The sequence below is a fragment of the Corvus hawaiiensis genome, chromosome 3, assembly GCF_020740725.1.
Source record: "Corvus hawaiiensis isolate bCorHaw1 chromosome 3, bCorHaw1.pri.cur, whole genome shotgun sequence".
NCBI lineage: Eukaryota > Metazoa > Chordata > Aves > Passeriformes > Corvidae > Corvus > Corvus hawaiiensis.
In genome coordinates this window covers 65,989,906-66,007,195 of record NC_063215.1, presented here as the reverse complement: position 1 = coordinate 66,007,195, position 17,290 = coordinate 65,989,906, and the positions used below count along the sequence as shown (strand labels likewise).

The following is a 17,290-nucleotide window of genomic DNA, read 5'->3' as shown; positions in this document are numbered from 1 at the left end:
TGCGCTTTTCAGTGTGCTGTCCACAGGATCCTAGCTGTGTAACATTTTGGCAGCCATTTGTGCTGGGGCAAAGGTCAAGCACCTCTCCGGGCACAGCACATTGACAGAAAACTGCCACCAGCTGGGCATGGAGTTGGGATGATCCATCAGTGTTCTTCTACTGCTACCTTGGCTCCCATGGGATCTCTGAGCAGAGGAGCCCTCTGCTGGATTGCCAGTTATTAAAAGGCAATTGTTTGTGTTATTTATGGTAAAGTGCTATTGTATTTTCTGTGTTAAGAAAGGCCTTCAAAGGCTTTCAGATGTGTTACAGTATGTAATAATTATCACAGAAAAGGTGGCAAATACCTGTACATCAGAAGCCACATGCTTGAAGAATTGGAAGGTATTTAACATTGCAGACATAGACTTGCAGAGGGGTAGTTACAGTAAGTATCAAGAAATGAACAATCAAAGCAGCATTTAATGAATTCTGTACAGAGCAAGGCAAGTACCAAAATCACTTGGGTTTGACAGGAGACTTTGCTGGTTTTGCCCCACCATTTCTGCAGCTGTGAGACTGATGAATTGCAGGCTGCTTCTAGATGCTGCTTACTTGGTTTCCATACTGCTGAAAACTTCTAATGCGCTAATAAAGCAATGAGAAATAGTAAGGAAGGCTGACTCTCTGCATGCAAGAGACCTTGGTATCCTCCTAAAATGTGTTCCTGGCAAGTGACAGTTCATCTCTTTGTACTGCTGTCTTGTTTCCTCATCAGGTTTGCATTGAGACATATGTATCTAGCTGTCACCAGCGGAGCATTAACACCGCTGTGCGGGCAACCCTCAGCCAAATGTTGAGTGACTTGACTTTACAGTTACGACAAAAGCAGGAAAACATGGTGAGCCTTCTGGCATCAACAAATGGTTCCATGTCCATGGCTGCGTACCGTTTTGTTTCTCTGAATGCCTTATGGCTTTTATTTGACACTTCCTCAATTAATCCTGTTTAAAAGCTTTTTTGAGCTCTGATTATGCCTGCCTCAGAGCTCTCACATTGTCAGCTCTAGCTGGCTGGTTTGGTTTTTTTTTCCTTCCATTATCCAAAACAGACTTTGTTCTGATGTCAGGCTGCCTCAGCCTTTTCCATTCTTTTATTTTGTTTGCTTGTTTTTCTAACGTTTATTGAAATCCTTCTGCCAAAAGTTTTTGCATGACAAATATTTATGTAACAAGAGCAGATTCTCAATTAAGGAAAGTGTAATTGAAGTTTTTCTTCCACTTTTTTAATAGAAGATAATTTTAAGTTAATAAAATTCTTTTTTTCTTTGTTAGCAAAAAAAAATTTATTTATTTCATTATTAAAATCCATAAGAGCTGTTTGAATGACATCCAAGCACATTTTCAGCAAAACTGTAAATGTTCTGGGTAAATGTGGAATTACATTGGCTTCTTACATTTGTTTGTACTGCTTTGTATAATATCATATTGTCAAAGAAGTACTATTTGTAAAAGGCAGTTTCTATTTATTAGGAAATTTTAAGGACTGTAGTTGCACAGATTTCTTTTCCTTACATCTGCTTTGGGTTAAGATGATCACGTCTATTTTGGATTAGTAGACTAGATTGCTTTTATCCTGCTGAGCAATGGCAAAAAGAATTAATCAGTTTAAGTAAACTTGTCTTCTGTTTGTGCTAAGTAGGTTCATTTTACCAGCCAAAGCATTTACCCAAAAAAACCCTCAAACAAACAAAACCAGTTTGGGTCTGCAAATTCAATTTTGTTAGTTCTTTTCTTAGCTGAGGAGTAGGTAAAAGGGTATGAGAGCTGCATGTAGTTCCTGGCAGTTTGTTACTGATGCTTGAGAGAAGAACTTGGCTTGACCCTGTTGTGCACTGGTAGGAAGAATCCCATACCACAGCTGAACCAAACGATATAAGAGCTCATTTCCATTTCCTGACTGCCATTAATTCTGTTGATACTGTAACATTAGCATTGTCAGTGTTCTAAACTCTCTAATACTCCATTGATTTTGGTTTCTAAGTAGTTGTGAAGTCTAAACTATGCTTTCCTCTCAGTTATTTTCAATGCAATTTACATGCCTAATTATTACTGAGTTGTTTTAGGTGTAGGAAATCCCTTAAGGACTTACAAAGCTTTCAACATCATTGAGATGCAATTTCCTTAAATCTAAATGACTGTTAAATCAGATCTTAAGGAATTTTTTAAAATGTTTTGCAAAAGCTTCACTTAAAAACCCTAGCAAACAAAAAACCCGAAATAGATAGAGGACATGAATTTAAGAAAGTTCTGCTGTTAAGTTATTGCTTCTATAGTGTTCTTCTGCTCCTTGCACCAATTACACCACCTTTGTCTTTCCTCAACAGACAGCTGAAAACCCTGACACCTTGCAGAAATTCAAGAGTCAAGGTAATACTTTTTTAGTGACTCCTTCCAATCCAACTTTTTTATTCTTAACTTTCCTTTTATCAACACAGTGCTGTTTGATGTCATGGGAGTTGCAGCCTTAGGGTTTCATAACTTCTCCATAGTTTGGTGTTCTCTCTGTTCCCTGTGGTAGGAGCTGAGACAGTCCTGTTAGCTCCTGATATTTTCAGTTGTGTCTTCATTTGGACCATGGTAACAGCATTGTACTCAACATAGTAATAAATTTTTGTTTCAAGGTGCTAACTTCTGTAATTAAGGAGTTCCAGTGGTCTGGAAAAAATTTTAGTAAGTGCCTTTACTTCCTGAAATGAAATAGATTCACAGAGTAGGATGTGGAATCTGGAAATGATTATTTTATTTCAGTCATATATTATATTATATGATTATATAATGACTACTTTTGAAAGCGCATCACTATTGAAGGTGTGTTTACACTTGCCAGGTGATTCTTTTACAAGAGAATGTTCTTCTATTCCCATTGTAGCTTTACTTTCAACATCTTCTAGTAAGAAAAGATAGTCCCTGCTTTTGACCTTCACAGAGGATTTCTGTAGGAGAACTTGTGTGAATGAAGACTAAAATCTTTGAAGAGCACAAGCATTCTTTTATAAGATCAGAACATGGTCAGACATTAGAAGTTGTGTAAGAGAGAGAAGCTGCAGGGAGAGATACAGAAATTGGCTGCTGTGTAGAAATACTGGGGCCTATCTTTTTTATTATTTAATTGTATACTTATTTTATTATCTGAATTTGATTTCAGCTAACCTTCTGTAAATGCATGTAAGCAATTAATGCTCTCTCCGGAGTTAATACTGCTGCTTTTGCATTTTGTGGCGATCACTTTCCAATCTAGGACTTTCCTACTGCATCTTCTCTATGAATTTTGGTAGCCCTGGCCCTTGTTTAGAAGCTCTGACCAGCTCTGATGCCATTAAGGTTGTAATCCAGCTGCTCATATGTAATGCTTCTGATCTTTGTCCTTTTTGGAGGTACTTCAGCTGAGTCTCTTTGTGATGATGTTGTATCTGTCCTCAGTGTGCTCTGTGAGAAGCTCCAGGCTGTCATAAAGTGAGTTATTTAAATTTATAGTTTCAATTTATTACCTGGAGATTGAGAGTTTCACTGATGCATGTGATTGTACTGTTGTAGTTCTGGAATTATGGATCAAAGCTGTGCTTCAATGAAGTGTTTACTACAGAAAGTATTGTTCATGATGCATTAATTTAATCCTCGCTTGAATTGAGGAGCTAATTTGCCTTCTTTGTGCACTGTTCAGCTTTAAAGAGCTTCCAGCAAATCTAATCTGTGGCTAACTTCCATACAGCAGCAAAATACTAATCCAAGGAGAAGTTTTCTTTTCTGGCTGGAATAGCCATCATAGAGAGAATAACAAGTACAAGAGCCATGGAAAGACCTAACAGAAACTATATTTAGAATTAATAAATCTGTCCTTCTTAGGCAAGCATTTATCCAATTGAAGTAATTTGTATTATCAAATAATTCTTCCAATTTAGGAATATCATACACTCTACCTACTTGAAAATGCACGATCTTAACTTTTAAAATGTGGTTGTTATGGACAGTGTGTTATATGCTCTACAATTTTCAGAAGCTACCAGAGGCGAAGATAGCACAGGCATCTGTGTGCAGTTCTACAGACTTTCTTCCCATGAGTGTCCCTAATAACAGCAAAATTACAGAGGAGTGCCTTTCTTAGCATTATTTAATCAGTGTCAGCATCTGGGAGAATAAAATCAAGAGTGCAGGGATGCCCTGTGCATGCCCATGCAAGTGTCAACTGCAAGATGATGATCATCTGCATGAAGACACATTGTAAGAAAAGCTGTTGGCAAAAAAGGCATCTGTACCTGGAGTGCCTGTGCCTTTCCAGATAGGCATGGACTGTTGTGAGGAAAAATTTATCACCTTTAAAATATATGAGAAGCCAGCAGTTTTCAACCTTCCATAGCACAGAGTTATAAATCTAGCTTTGAGCCTCAGGATTTAGTGTTTTCTGCATGGCTTGTGAAACAGATACTGCTCTACTTGGAAGAAAATTCATATATGTGAACAAAAGGAACTCAGGCTGTGATAGAAAACCAGGTATTTCTTACTCCTTAATTTCAGTTAAGATAAATCCATTCTTTACAGCTTCCTTGACCTACAATCATGTATCAGAAAATGCATTCCTCCAGCTCTCATCTCTGACGAGAAGAGAGTTATTAAATCCTAGTTTTCTCAGAAGTGCAAACCAGACTGTGGGTGCAGTTGCCATGGAATGCTCCTTTCATAAGGCAGACCTCAGCCTTGCTTGTCTTCTGGATCCTGCAGTTAATGTTAAGAGTAGGCACAGGCAAAGTGCATGTTACAAGTATATCAGTTCCAGGTGTCCACAGGTTCTTTAATATTATTTCTCATGAGGCTTTCTTTGAGTTTATGGTTCTGACAGAGTAACTGGCAAGGCCCTGAAAGCCATGTTATCGTGTTATCATGCCTGTAGGCACTGACTTTTGACCATTGTGGCCACCACCATGAAAAAAAAAATAAAATAACCAGAAGAGAGTAGCCTAAACATGCTTCAGATTGCCTGAAGAAACTACCCAATAGTCCAAAATCTTCAGTTGTCTCCTCTTCCTCTGTTTGAGGCTTCCTTCCCAAGGTTTTAGATTGAATTTGAGTAATTATTTGGGTTTTATTCTTCCTCTTTTTTCACTTTTTTTTTTGGTAGTAGTAGATCATTGGCATGTGGTCAGTACAAGGTAAATGGGATGATGCAGGTGATCACACCATTGTAAATTGATAGAGAGAAGCAAAATAAATCACTGCTGTAAATTACAGTATAATTTTCAAGTGAACTAAAGTGGTTGTTTTAGAAAATTAAATAGTCTTTGTTTTAATATGATGTGAATGGCATCTTTTCTTTGCCAGTGACAATCGTCAACTTCAGCTTCTTTACTTGGAGTGCATCCTCTCCATGCTAAACAGCTCCTCCCCCAGCATGCACCAGCACAAAGGATTCACTGATCTAATATGGTGAGTACATCTGAAGACTAACGCAAATACTCAGTTTGTAAATGTAAAAGGACCTGCTCCCACCAGCCATGCAAACAAACCAGTAAAAAGTCTCCAGGTGTGAGCAGACCTTGCTGTTAACCTATTAATTTTCTCCGTTTTCGTTTCGTTTCTTCTTTGCCTTTGTTTTGCAAGTTCTTTTACTAAGAGTTTGGATTAAAAGGCAGAGATGCTACGTTGTTCTTCGGACTTAGATGTTTATTATCTTCTTATCTGTAGCACAGCTGCACGGGATGTGCCTCTTAGTTAACAAGGTGGAAAATGGCTCTAACTTCCAAGGTCTTTTAAGGTCCCAATCACACAATTATGAAATGCCAACTAATTTGTTTTTACTTATAATCCAATAACTAACTATTCATGATCCGCATTGCGGGTTTTTTGACCCAATACCAGAACACCCAGATTTGTGAAGAAGAAAGAGAAAAGAAGGAGAACAAATCCCCACCCAAAATCCTCCATATTGTTATACATATATATATTGTTATATCCCAGAAACCTAAATTCTCTAAACCCAGGGTTCCAACATTAACCTACTATCAGTTCTTTCTGTGCCTCATATAAAATTGGTTAGGACCGCCTGCTCAGCTACCACATTAAATCCCGGTGGTGAATTATCACTGTAATGAAGTCTAATGGATTTAGCCAGAGCAGAAAATCTCTTATGCTTTCTGCAATAGTTTGGATTTGTGTGTGGCATTAAACATAGAGATGCTCTGCTTTTCATAGGAGGGTACTGTTGAGATTCTTCATGTTCTGATACAATAATATAGGAAGGTAAGCAAAATTAATGTCAAATATGTGCTGGTGACCAAAAATCCTTATTATGACCTGCATCGTTGTATAAGTGTTGAGGCTAAATAGTCTTAATGGTGCTTCTATTTTATCAAGAAGTTCTCCTTTTTAATACACTTCACCAGAAAAGCTTGATACCTTTGGTTTTCATATCTACCTCTAAATTGTTTGATACCATCACCTCAAAGCACCTGAAGTAATCCTTCTTTCCTTGTGATTGAAATAGTGGGATTTTTATTGCCTGTGGATAATTGAGTTACAGTAATAAAGCAAGAATGTAAGTAATATGCAGTTCCTTGCAGTCTGTGCCCATCTTGTGACCTAGTCAGGTGATTGTATTAAGGAGAGATATATGTGACTGTTAATGTGTTTCTTGTGCTTTTACCCTGTGATTTTTGAAACTCAAGTGTGTGCCTTGGTCCCAATTCTAAGGATACAACATGTAGAGGCACCCATAACTCCCCCTGCTGTCCCAGGAACATCAGTGGCTGCAAGACTGGGAGGTCTTTAGACTGGTAACACTTGGCAGTGTTGCACAAGGACTCAGTGCTGAGGCCTCTTGGAGCTCTAACATAAGAGCAGAACTCCCTCTCTCATGGCAGATTCATTTCAGAGGTTTCTGCCTTTGAATTTCACCCAACCCTTTTGTGACAGATTGTGAGGCTATCCTATAAGCAAGGTCACTGAAATGATCTCAGTTAAAAGAAAGCACTTGCTATTTTATTTTTAATTTACATCATTTTGATGATCCTGTTTATGCTGCAAATGTACAGGTGTTTGTGTCTGTAACTGTGTACCATGAGGGCAAGCCATCAGGGGTGGGACTTTTTAACCTGCACTGCTGCCAAAGAATGAATATGCATGCTTCAGCTACCTGCTTAAGTGGGGGGAAAAAAAACCCAAAACACTAGGAAGATGTGAAACAGTTTAAACTGCAAACATGATTTTGAACATTTTGTACACACTAATACATTACCTGTCTAGTGAAGTTGTGATCCAAACTGGTAGCTGTCATTGTTCTTTAAAGAGCTGTTGCCTACATGCACACAGGTTTCACTCTGACTGGCACTTTTTAGTCAGTTCTCAACAGAAGATAAAGAAGGGAGCAGATAGAGAAGATTTAGCTCTGTGTTCTGACAGCATTCTCCATAGTTTGATACAGAAACACTTTGATAAGACTAAGATGTGTGGGGAATATATTGCTGTTGCAACCTGTGATTATGCCTGCTTTGAGACAGGCATGTTTCTTAAGCAGTGAATTGATATGTTTTGAAATGTACTTGATTGGAGAAATAAATGGAATAAGCAGATTCAAAGTCATTATCTGATGTCCTGTTAAAAGCTGTTTTTCCTTCTGTGACTTGAGAAAGCTGAGCTGTTTCAACAATCTTGTTAAGAGAAGCAATGAAAATTCAGGACTGCAAAAAATCTTGAGAAAATAAAATGTACTTACCTATGAGGATGTATTTTATGAATTGTTACTTGTAATTGGGTGCTTGCTCTAGGCACTCGTTTGAACCTCTGAGACGTGGGTGAAAACCAGATTTGGGACTCATTCTCAGGCAGCCCTTGGCTTCTTAATTTAAGGTCTTGCAGACTGAAGTAAAATGTCGAGTATGTGAGTGCAAAGCTGAAATAACGTCTAATGGAGCAAAGTGCTGAGCTGGCTTTTGTTCCACAGAAGAGTGATCTGCTCATGTTGAATCACTTAACATGAGTGCTCATGCAGAAAGACAGTTGAAGGAAGGATGGGTATTTACTGTGTAGTGGCATATGAGTGGTATAATGCGCACTTTGAGTTATTGTAGACAGCTTTAATTATGTTCTCAAAAGACAGCCAAACAAGCTCACAAGTAAGGGTGCTAAAATAAATGCATGTGCAGCTCAATGATGGAACATTCAGCCTTCTAGTTAACATAGATAAGTTCTTATTTAGTCAGGTTTTTTTAAAGCTCCCAAGTTGGACTGAAAAAGAGACACTTAGCAGCAGAAGCCTAGAATTTCTGCCTTGTGATAGGCTGCAGCCAGTGAAAGAGGCAGGCATACTATCCTGCAAAGGGACAGCAGTGTGCAGCAACATGAACTTGCAAAATCAGTACCATGTTTCTACAGCACACAGAGGTATTTCCATATGGACTAGCATGCTGATGCTTGGGAGATGAAAAAAGTCTGGCATAATTTGTTTTTCTATCTAACCACTGCTGTTTGACTGATCATTAAAACAAGAGTGTGTATCTCATTTAGCCATGGGCTATTTTCAATCTGTTCTTGTGAGAGTATTTTTTTCCAGTTACCATCTGCTGCTTTTCTCTTTCTCAGGAAGCAACTGTGTCCAGCCCTAATAGTAATCCTGGGAAATCCAATCCATGACAAAACTATCACCTCTGCCCACAGTAGCATCTGCCTTGAGGCTGATTCACCTTCCTCAGGGATCTCTGATCATGGCCGGGGTTCAGGTTGTTCTTCCACGGCACCTGCCCTTAGTGGGCCCGTTGCACGGACCATATATTATATTGCAGCAGAACTGGTTCGACTGGTGGGGTCAGTGGAATCCATGAAGCCTGTGCTACAGTCTCTGTATCACCGAATATTGCTTTACCCACCACCTCAACATCGAGTAGAAGCCATCAAAATTATGAAAGAGGTAGGGTAATCACATGTGCAAATCCAGACATGTAAAACAAAATGTTTGTTTAACAGTAAGTGTTCCTGATATGTGCATACCAATCCATTTCAAACCTTCTCACATAGGGATGTTGAAATTGTCCTTTCTGAGCACAACTGGTATGTCAGTACCACTCTGACAAATAGCTTTATGCAGTTGTAATAGCTGTATTTGTCTCCATAATGCAAGCTACTCTGGCAGCTCCATCAGTGCTCTCATGCTGTGGTGCGCGTGGAGCAGATCCTGTCACTGAGTCATGACTGCTCTTTTGGGTGAGATAGAGCATTATGATCCAGTTCACAACTCCTTTGGCATCTTTCCCCAGACACATCCTCACAGTGTGGTTTCCAGGCATTAAGGTCCATATATGCTTTGATAACATGCCAGGTTTTTGAAATCCAGTTTCTTGGAGCTTTTTTTGAATAGACACAAGAAAGCTGCCAATGTCTTAAGAACCCATTTCAAGACCAGTCCATTCTGGCTTTTTGCCCAGTGCCTCTGAGAGCACTAAAACTGGAGCACTGAGAGTCTTACTTGAACACTATCTGAAACCTTGGACTCTTCCATTCCACATGGGCACCTTTCTTCTCATGTTGTGGAACACAAGGCAATTCATGTAATTTGTAGGAACAGTGGTATCTCCTAGAGAATTTTTCATCTAGCTTGTGCATACCGAGGCTGTTCTGTTTCTGAAAAATCTTTCTTAACACCACACAGCCACCCACTTCGTTGCTGTCTAAACTAGCAGTCATCCTATCATTGTCTTTCTCTAATTTTAAACAGTAGCAAGGTGGTAATTGAAGTTTTAGGGAAAGCTTAGTGTAATGTTGTTTTGTGTAGGATGTACCTGTTGCCTCTTTGGGCTCATTAGTACATGCTTGTTTGTATTTCCTGGTGGGCATTAACAAGATGCCACCCAGCAGGCTGAGTCTGAAGGAATCACTTTGCGTATCTTTGCATGATTCCATCATTTTGTAACTAGGTGACTGAGGAGAAAGGCTTCCTTTGGTATAAACTATAATAAAAAATAACTTATGTAGGCATAAAAATTGTCTTGTGGATAGTATCAGATGAAAAAAATTCAGTCAAAAATGTAAAGCACTGGAGAACTTTCTAAATGTGATCCTTCCTGAATATTCTCCTTTACTTGCTCTTCTGCCTTTAAAAAGAGGAAAGGTAGCTTTAATAAGTAGAACATCAGTGTGCTGTTTTCCTTTGCTGTGAGAAATTACAGTAGTGCTACCTTGGGTTCCAGGGCTTGATAGAATTATGACTTATTTATTGTATTTAAATAGTGCTTAGATAATCTACCTAATTCCATTTCCTTTCCTTTCAGATACTTGGCAGTCCTCGGCAGCTTTGTGATTTGGCAGGGCCCTGCTCTTCTGAGTCAGAATCCAAGAAGAGGTCTATTTCTAAAAGAAAGTCCCATCTGGATCTTCTCAAGCTGTACGCTTTGTTTCCTCCTTTAGCCTCTTCTGTCTTAAACCTGTGCACACCGAACACTTAAGCAGTTCAGGAGCATACCCAATATGAGCCAGGGTATCTGCCTGGTTAAATAACCTCTGAAAATGGAAAAGGTTGCTTGGTTTGTCATCAGTCTGGGCCTGTTTGTAAAGATGTGGATAACTACCTTGTGGAGTTTGCCAAAATTCCCACATATGTTGGTATACAGCTGAAAATTTTTGGGTATGGGTCCATAAACTTGCAGTGAAATAAATGTGTGTTTCTTTAGAGGTACATTTCTAAAATGAAGTCAGAGGAGGTCATAGAAAATTTAAACATTGTCAGATCAAGCAAGAAGGGTTCTCAGTTCCTATAAAGATCATATCTTGTAGATAAGATCATTTTCAGGATACAGATGGGTTTAAATTTAGTTCAGCTGGGTGCTGAGATTTTTTTTTTTCAGTTTAAGTGCTTGTCTATAAGAGAGAATATGCTGTGCATGCCGGTATAAATGCATGGTAACTGTTTCCCTTGTTGGCACTCCCTTTACAGAATGACCATGTTTGCATGGAAGACTTAATAATTTGTTGTAATACTAATTGTCTTTCTCAGGAATAATCTTAAAGGATAAGTTCACTTCTTTTTTTCCTGGTTATGGAGAAATGGTGTTGAATGATGGTGGTGTGCTCGCCATACATGTTGCATCACTTAAATAAACTCTGTATTGATTGTAGTGTCATGGATGGGATGACGGAAGCGTGCATCAAAGGTGGTATTGAGGCGTGTTATGCTTCGGTGTCCTGCGTCTTTGCCCTGCTTGGAGCATTAGATGAGCTGAGCCAAGGGAGGGGTCTTAGTGAAGAGCAGATCCAGCTGCTGCTCCAGCGCTTAGAAGAATTGAAGGATGGGACCGAGACAAGCAGGGACTCCATGGAGATCAATGATGCTGACTTCAGGTGGCAGAGACGCATCCTGTCCTCAGAAAACCCTGCCTGGGAGTCAGGAAATGAGAAGAGTCCTGATATTAGCATTAGTGTTACCACAGACACTGGTCAGACTACTTTGGAAGGGGATATGGGACAAACAACTCCAGAGGATAATCCAGAAAGTCAAAAAAACTCCTTGCCATCTCCAACTGGACATGAAAGCAAAGAGATTCATTACAGAGAACCAGAGTCAGAAACCATTGACCAGCCAGATGTTGTTCAAAGAAGCCACACCATCGTCTATCCAGATATAACTAACTTTTTATCAGTTGACTGCAAGACCCGTTCCTATGGATCCCGATACAGTGAAAGTAACTTCAGTGTAGATGACCAGGACTTTTCTAGGACTGAGTTTGATTCATGCGATCAGTATTCCATGGCAGCAGAAAAGGATTCGGGCAGGTCTGATGTCTCAGACATAGGCTCTGACAATTGCTCCCTGGCTGATGAGGAGCAGACACCACGGGATTGCCCAGGTCACAGGTCCTTACGCACTGCTGCTCTCTCTCTCAAATTGCTGAAGAGCCAAGAAGCAGACCAACACAGTGCACGGCTCTTTATCCAGTCACTTGAAGCGCTTCTTCCTCGGCTTATAGCTCTTCCCAGCATCGAAGAAGTGGATGGAGCACTACAGAGCTTCTCTTCAACATTCTGCTCAGGTTTGCAAGCAAATATTTACTGTCTAACCAGCATGCACACTCTGACAGCACTGTACACAGATTCCCTTGTGGGATTTCATCTTCAGAGAACATATCCAGAATAAGGAGGTTTGGGCTTTACACCATACATGCCTCCACAGCAACACACTTCATTTAGGGCAAAGCAAATTGAATATGCAGGTGCTGATTCAAAGGGAGGTAAATCCATTGACTCTTAACAGGCTCTGGATTATATCCTGAATCAATAAAGAAATGGAATTAGATACCTCTTTACAGGTTTGTGAAGATCTGTTGAGAAGCTTTGCACATTAAACAGAGGTTGGGGTTTCCCCTTAGCATGAGAGGGCTGTGGGAAGTACCATCACCCGTTTTGAATAAGTAGCTTAGTACATCACCGCACTGTTATTATTAGTAATGCCAGCCTCACAAAGAGGGTGATAATAATTCCACAGCAGCAAGCTCTAGAAAGGATAGGGAAAGAAGAGAGGTCTTCACTCTTGTTTTTCTTAATGCTGCTATCTGACAGGAAATGCAAAGCTCAAAGCTCAGACCAAGTGAAAAATTAAGATCTTGCCTTCTAAGAGATTAAATATCTTCAGTTCTTTTGTGGTTAGAACATTTGGGGTCTTGACCTGTCAAACAAAGAAAAAAAGTCATGCAAAGGCTAGTTTGTCCTGTTGATAGCATATTTAAAATGTGTGTAAATATATATTTTTAGAAAGATTTTGCTTTTCTGACAGTGGCCAAAATGAAAATGTTTGCTAAAATATATGTCTCTGTTTCTTTAACTTACTTTGCTGCAATTGCCTTTCTTATTGCTCATCTCCTAATCATTGCTGCATTCATTTGTGCTCTCTCACATACATTAAACTCATACAGAGTCGGAAGGGGTGCTTCCCATCATCATACAGCATAATCTAGATACGAAGTTGGGTGAATAAGATTATATTCCTGATATCCTGTTTAAATGCTACCCAAATAAACCCTAACTCAGGAAGATGGTTTAATGGTATTCTTAAGAAACATTGGCCATTTTATATCACAGAAAGGAAATACCTTAAAAGAGGCATTTGATGTTAACCACTTTCCTAATTGAGGGGCTTAAGAGCATCCTTTCTGTCACAGGTGTTTATTTTTTTCCTGAGAAAGGGTAATCTTGAGGTTATGCTGAAAGACCAGTGCTAGACCTCTAGCTCAAACTTTTGTGCACCTGTTCCCTCATGCATGAATAAGTATGCCACTTCTTTTCCCTTTTGTCTGTAAAGTCTTTATAGACTCTTTAAAACTTTGGAAGATGTGGACCTAGGAGAATTCTAGATTTTAAGGCTAAACATAGCTTTTCTTGGCATTCAGTATGAGTAATACAGTGAGAAAAATGGAAGAATATAACTCAAATTCTGCATTAAATCCATTATTTGTGGTTTACATATCTTAAAAAGATACCTAGTCTTGGACTTACATTGTTGAGAGAGACCTTTCACTTTTCTAAGAAAGCCACCTCTGCGGCTGTATCTGTACTTAAAAAATGTACACCACGTTTCCAGATGGATTTGGTGAAGTACTCGTAGAAGACACCATTCAGTAAGGAACTGTGGAAAAGTGGAGTAGCAATTTACTGTATTACAACAGCCTGGAAGAGGTATCCTGGAGTTTTCATGGAGATATGGCTGTTGCAGGGTTGTACTTTTATGCTTTCATAAGATCTGGGTGGTTCCTGTTTCAGCTGGACACCTGGAATGAGACTCAGTCCAGCTGGAACAGTCCCGTAACTTGTACCTCAGGTCTTAAGCAAATGTCCATCAGTCCTCCCAAGGTGAGAACTTGTGTTCCTGTGTAGGTGAGAGAGCCATGAATTTGAAGACCTGTACAGACTTACTAAAGTTGAAACAAATGTCAGGGGGTAGGAACTCCCCCTGGAGAGCTTTCGAGACACCAGTTTGATCTGCCTATATAAGCAATGTGTAGGTCCTTACTTTAGGTCCTACTTCATTAGCACCAGCTACTCAAGGTACAAATTGGGTGATGAAGTTAGAGGGATTGGTCCCATTCATTGTATATATAACATTTATTCGTGTATAATTCTTGAAGAATATATTGGGAAATTTGAGTGTTGGTTAAGATTCAAGTTGAGAAAAGACACAGATGCAGTTCTGAGACCAGCCAGTACAGAAGCAGTATTTTTGTGTTTCTGGGAGACCTTGTTTAACTGCTTTGTTTCATTTTGCAATTTTTCTTACAATTTGGAAGAAAAATACAGTTTAGTAGTCTTTCCTACAGGCTAGGTCCTTATATAGATAGCATTGCAAAATTAGGATGTTTTCATAGGATTGAAAGGCAATGAATGGAGGTAGGAATTTGAGGCACTGCTGAGATAAAAGTGAAGTGAAGTCGGCTAAGCAGACTTATAGTGAAATTAAAATTTGCAAGTAAGTTGGTTAACTCTAAAGTTAGGAGTAAGTTATCCCATCTTTTCAGTTTTGATTCCATACTTTTTAGAGGGAAGGTGTTTATCTTGGTAAGTATCATCTTATCCTCTGTGCTTGTGATCTCAGCATCTCCCAAATGCAGTTGTTTATTTTCCCATATTTTAGAGAAAATGAAGGAACATATTTTTTCCCCCCAACACTTTTTGGTGCTCAAGTACATGCCCATGATGGAGTATCCACTTTTCTGTGCAGCTCTACACCTTCCCTTTCAATTGTAATCTTGTGTAGGAGGTTACACTTTTTAAAAAACTTTTAAATGCAAAATAAAGTGGACTTTTTGGTTGTTTTTTTTTTTTTTTTTACTTTTACATACATCTCTGCCTTGAGGTTTTTATTACTCTAGCAGGTTCTAGTCCCTGAGGTACATGTTTAAGAGAGATAAGACATAAAATCAGTGAGAGATGAGATAGCTACATCAATATCATGATCCTCCATCCAACAAAATGTTAAGATGCATCTTTGTTTTAAGTGATGAAGAAGTCACTAGAGCTACTCACAGGCTACTTGCAAGCACATAATTGCAGTTTTGGTACTAGGTAAAGGTTCTCTGTTAGCATTCACTGTGAGAAATCTACCCCAAGCAATGCCAGCCTGTGTGGGTATGGTTTGTGGCCAACCCTATCACCCTTCTTCCAGAAAGGTTGCTCCCTTGAACAGATATTCATTTTTTAGACCCACCCTGGAACAGTTACTCTCTTTCTAAATCCGCCCTCAAACAGTTACTCACCTTATCCACGCCCCCAAAGTGACGACAGTGGAAAGTCCGAGAAGGCAGCAGCACAGAGCTTTCAAACCCTCACGAGGCAAGAAAAATATTTGCTTATTTTCTGTGTGTGGGCTTTTTTTTTTATGTTAATGATTTGTTGTATTTTGTCTAAGAAGAGGTATGAGCTTTATGGTGGGAGGAATATTCACAGTAAACCACTGCAGCAGTTAACAAATGACACAGCTTTGCTTCATCATGTAACTAACCTTGGAAGCTGGTTTTTGTTCCATTTCAAACATTCCTCTAGGATAAAGCTGACTTCTTAATCTTCCCTAATTGACATTATATGAATGGATTTCACTGTTGATGTGAAAACCATGAAGTACTGTGAGTCATGTGGGTGGATCTGGTATTTCTGTTTTTTTCATGGCTCAAACTACAGATCATGGGGATTCAATTAGGTGTTGCTCATACTTGGTTTATATTTTTCTACCAGTAGGTCAGCTATTTGCCATCCATGGGAAGGAGGGATTGTGCCATTGAACATGGTTGTAGGCTGTTGTTTCATACGAAAAGTGTTTTCAGGACTACTGAGTACTTACAGGTGTCTTCTGGGTCTGACAGAAGTGTTACTGCTCAGCTATTTAGAAACTAGGCCTTGTATGAACTAAACAGGGCTTGGAGTTGTAACAAGTTCCAGCCAGCTTGGCCCCAGATATTTGTCCACATACCTCTAGGCCATGGAGAGAATGATGGTTATAGACTGATCTTGCAAGGTGTGGAGCACTCCAGTCCCCATCCAGCAACTGACTTAGGCAGAACAGCTTTACTGGGGGAGTTAAAGGGCTGTTAACCTCATTACACCATTTGGTGCACTGTATTCTCAGTTAACTACACAGACTTTGGGTCTGCTCCTTCCCACCTCACTTTTTTCCAGTTAGTGTTGCAGATGTATCCTGCCCCCTATGTACCTGATAGTCATCCCAATGAATGCTGGTGCTCCTTGGTTATTTCAAATTTAGCATGTTGCTTTGCTGGACTGTGACTGGAGTGTCCAGTTTGTCTTGCATTCTAGATGAACTACTTATTTTTCTGTTCCCTGTTCTAGTATGTTTAGTAGAGTAATTTCTACTGATGATTCATTAACTGTTCTAGCAGTCTGTTGCTCCCAAAATGCTAGGGATAGTTTCTGATATTTTTTTCCAGGAAAAATCTGTGTAAAATATGAGAGCTCACATGGTGTTTTTGTTAGGTATGATGCACTCACCAGGATTTGAGGGAAACCTAAATTTCAACTTCCAGACTCTGATGAATGCAGACAGTCTCTACGTGGTATCACATTACACTCTGTTGCTGAACCTAAAATTGGCAAACTCTGATTACTACAGGAAGAAGCCTGCCCAAGCCCCTGTGTTGCTGGTGAGTTGGGGAATATGGGATAATTGTTTTTAAAAAGTGAAAAATTATTTTGCTTCCTTTCACATAAACCAGCCCACACATAAAGCCTTCAGGCTGCTTGCTAAGTGGAGAAATAGTAATTGCAAATGAAGCGTTCTCCAAGCTGCTTATGAATCTTGCATGATAAGTGTCATGCATCTGAGTTACACTGTGGTTTGGTGGGAAGGAATGCTGCTTACTGATTGTCATTAAAGTCACAGTCATTTTGATGGTTAAACTATTTTCAGAATAGATTAACATCATGTGAGATAGCAAGTATTGTCTCTTGATAATGTGCACGAACGTACCTTCATCTTGCAATTGCTTTTGAGCCTAATGACAATTTTTTTGCTTAATACTCAATTTGAATTTCTGTAGATGAAGATGTGAAAAGTTAAAGTGAAAAATAAGTAGGTCTTAGTATCAATGTGAAATTATGATTTTTGTCGCACCTGGAATTCCTCAGCTTCTTGGGCTTTTTAAAAATCATTTTGAAGACTGTGAGTTATAAAGCATGGATCCATGTTTATCAACTTAGTTACCCACAATACATTGTTTCAGAATTTTCTGAAAAACCAAAAAAATTGTGATATATGGAACAAATAAAAAAGGTG

At 39.2% G+C, this 17,290-nt stretch overlaps 1 protein-coding gene across 8 annotated transcripts in view; it reads left to right on the top strand.

Moving 5' to 3' along the window:
- ARFGEF3 (ARFGEF family member 3) overlaps positions 1-17,290 on the top strand; it is a 90,729-nt gene that overhangs the window by 37,697 nt on the left and 35,742 nt on the right. For 4 of the 8 annotated variants that reach the window (XM_048296342.1, XM_048296341.1, XM_048296345.1 and 1 more), the window contains 9 exons: positions 759-881; positions 2,367-2,409; positions 3,417-3,495; positions 5,356-5,460; positions 8,611-8,935; positions 10,293-10,405; positions 11,137-12,047; positions 15,253-15,336; positions 16,492-16,658. In XM_048296342.1, the coding sequence (XP_048152299.1) occupies positions 759-881; positions 2,367-2,409; positions 3,417-3,495; positions 5,356-5,460; positions 8,611-8,935; positions 10,293-10,405; positions 11,137-12,047; positions 15,253-15,336; positions 16,492-16,658 (1,950 nt within the window). The remainder of the gene's footprint in view (positions 1-758; positions 882-2,366; positions 2,410-3,416; positions 3,496-5,355; positions 5,461-8,610; positions 8,936-10,292; positions 10,406-11,136; positions 12,048-15,252; positions 15,337-16,491; positions 16,659-17,290) is intronic. The other 4 variants (XM_048296347.1, XM_048296344.1, XM_048296346.1 and 1 more) reach the window with 2 other exon arrangements.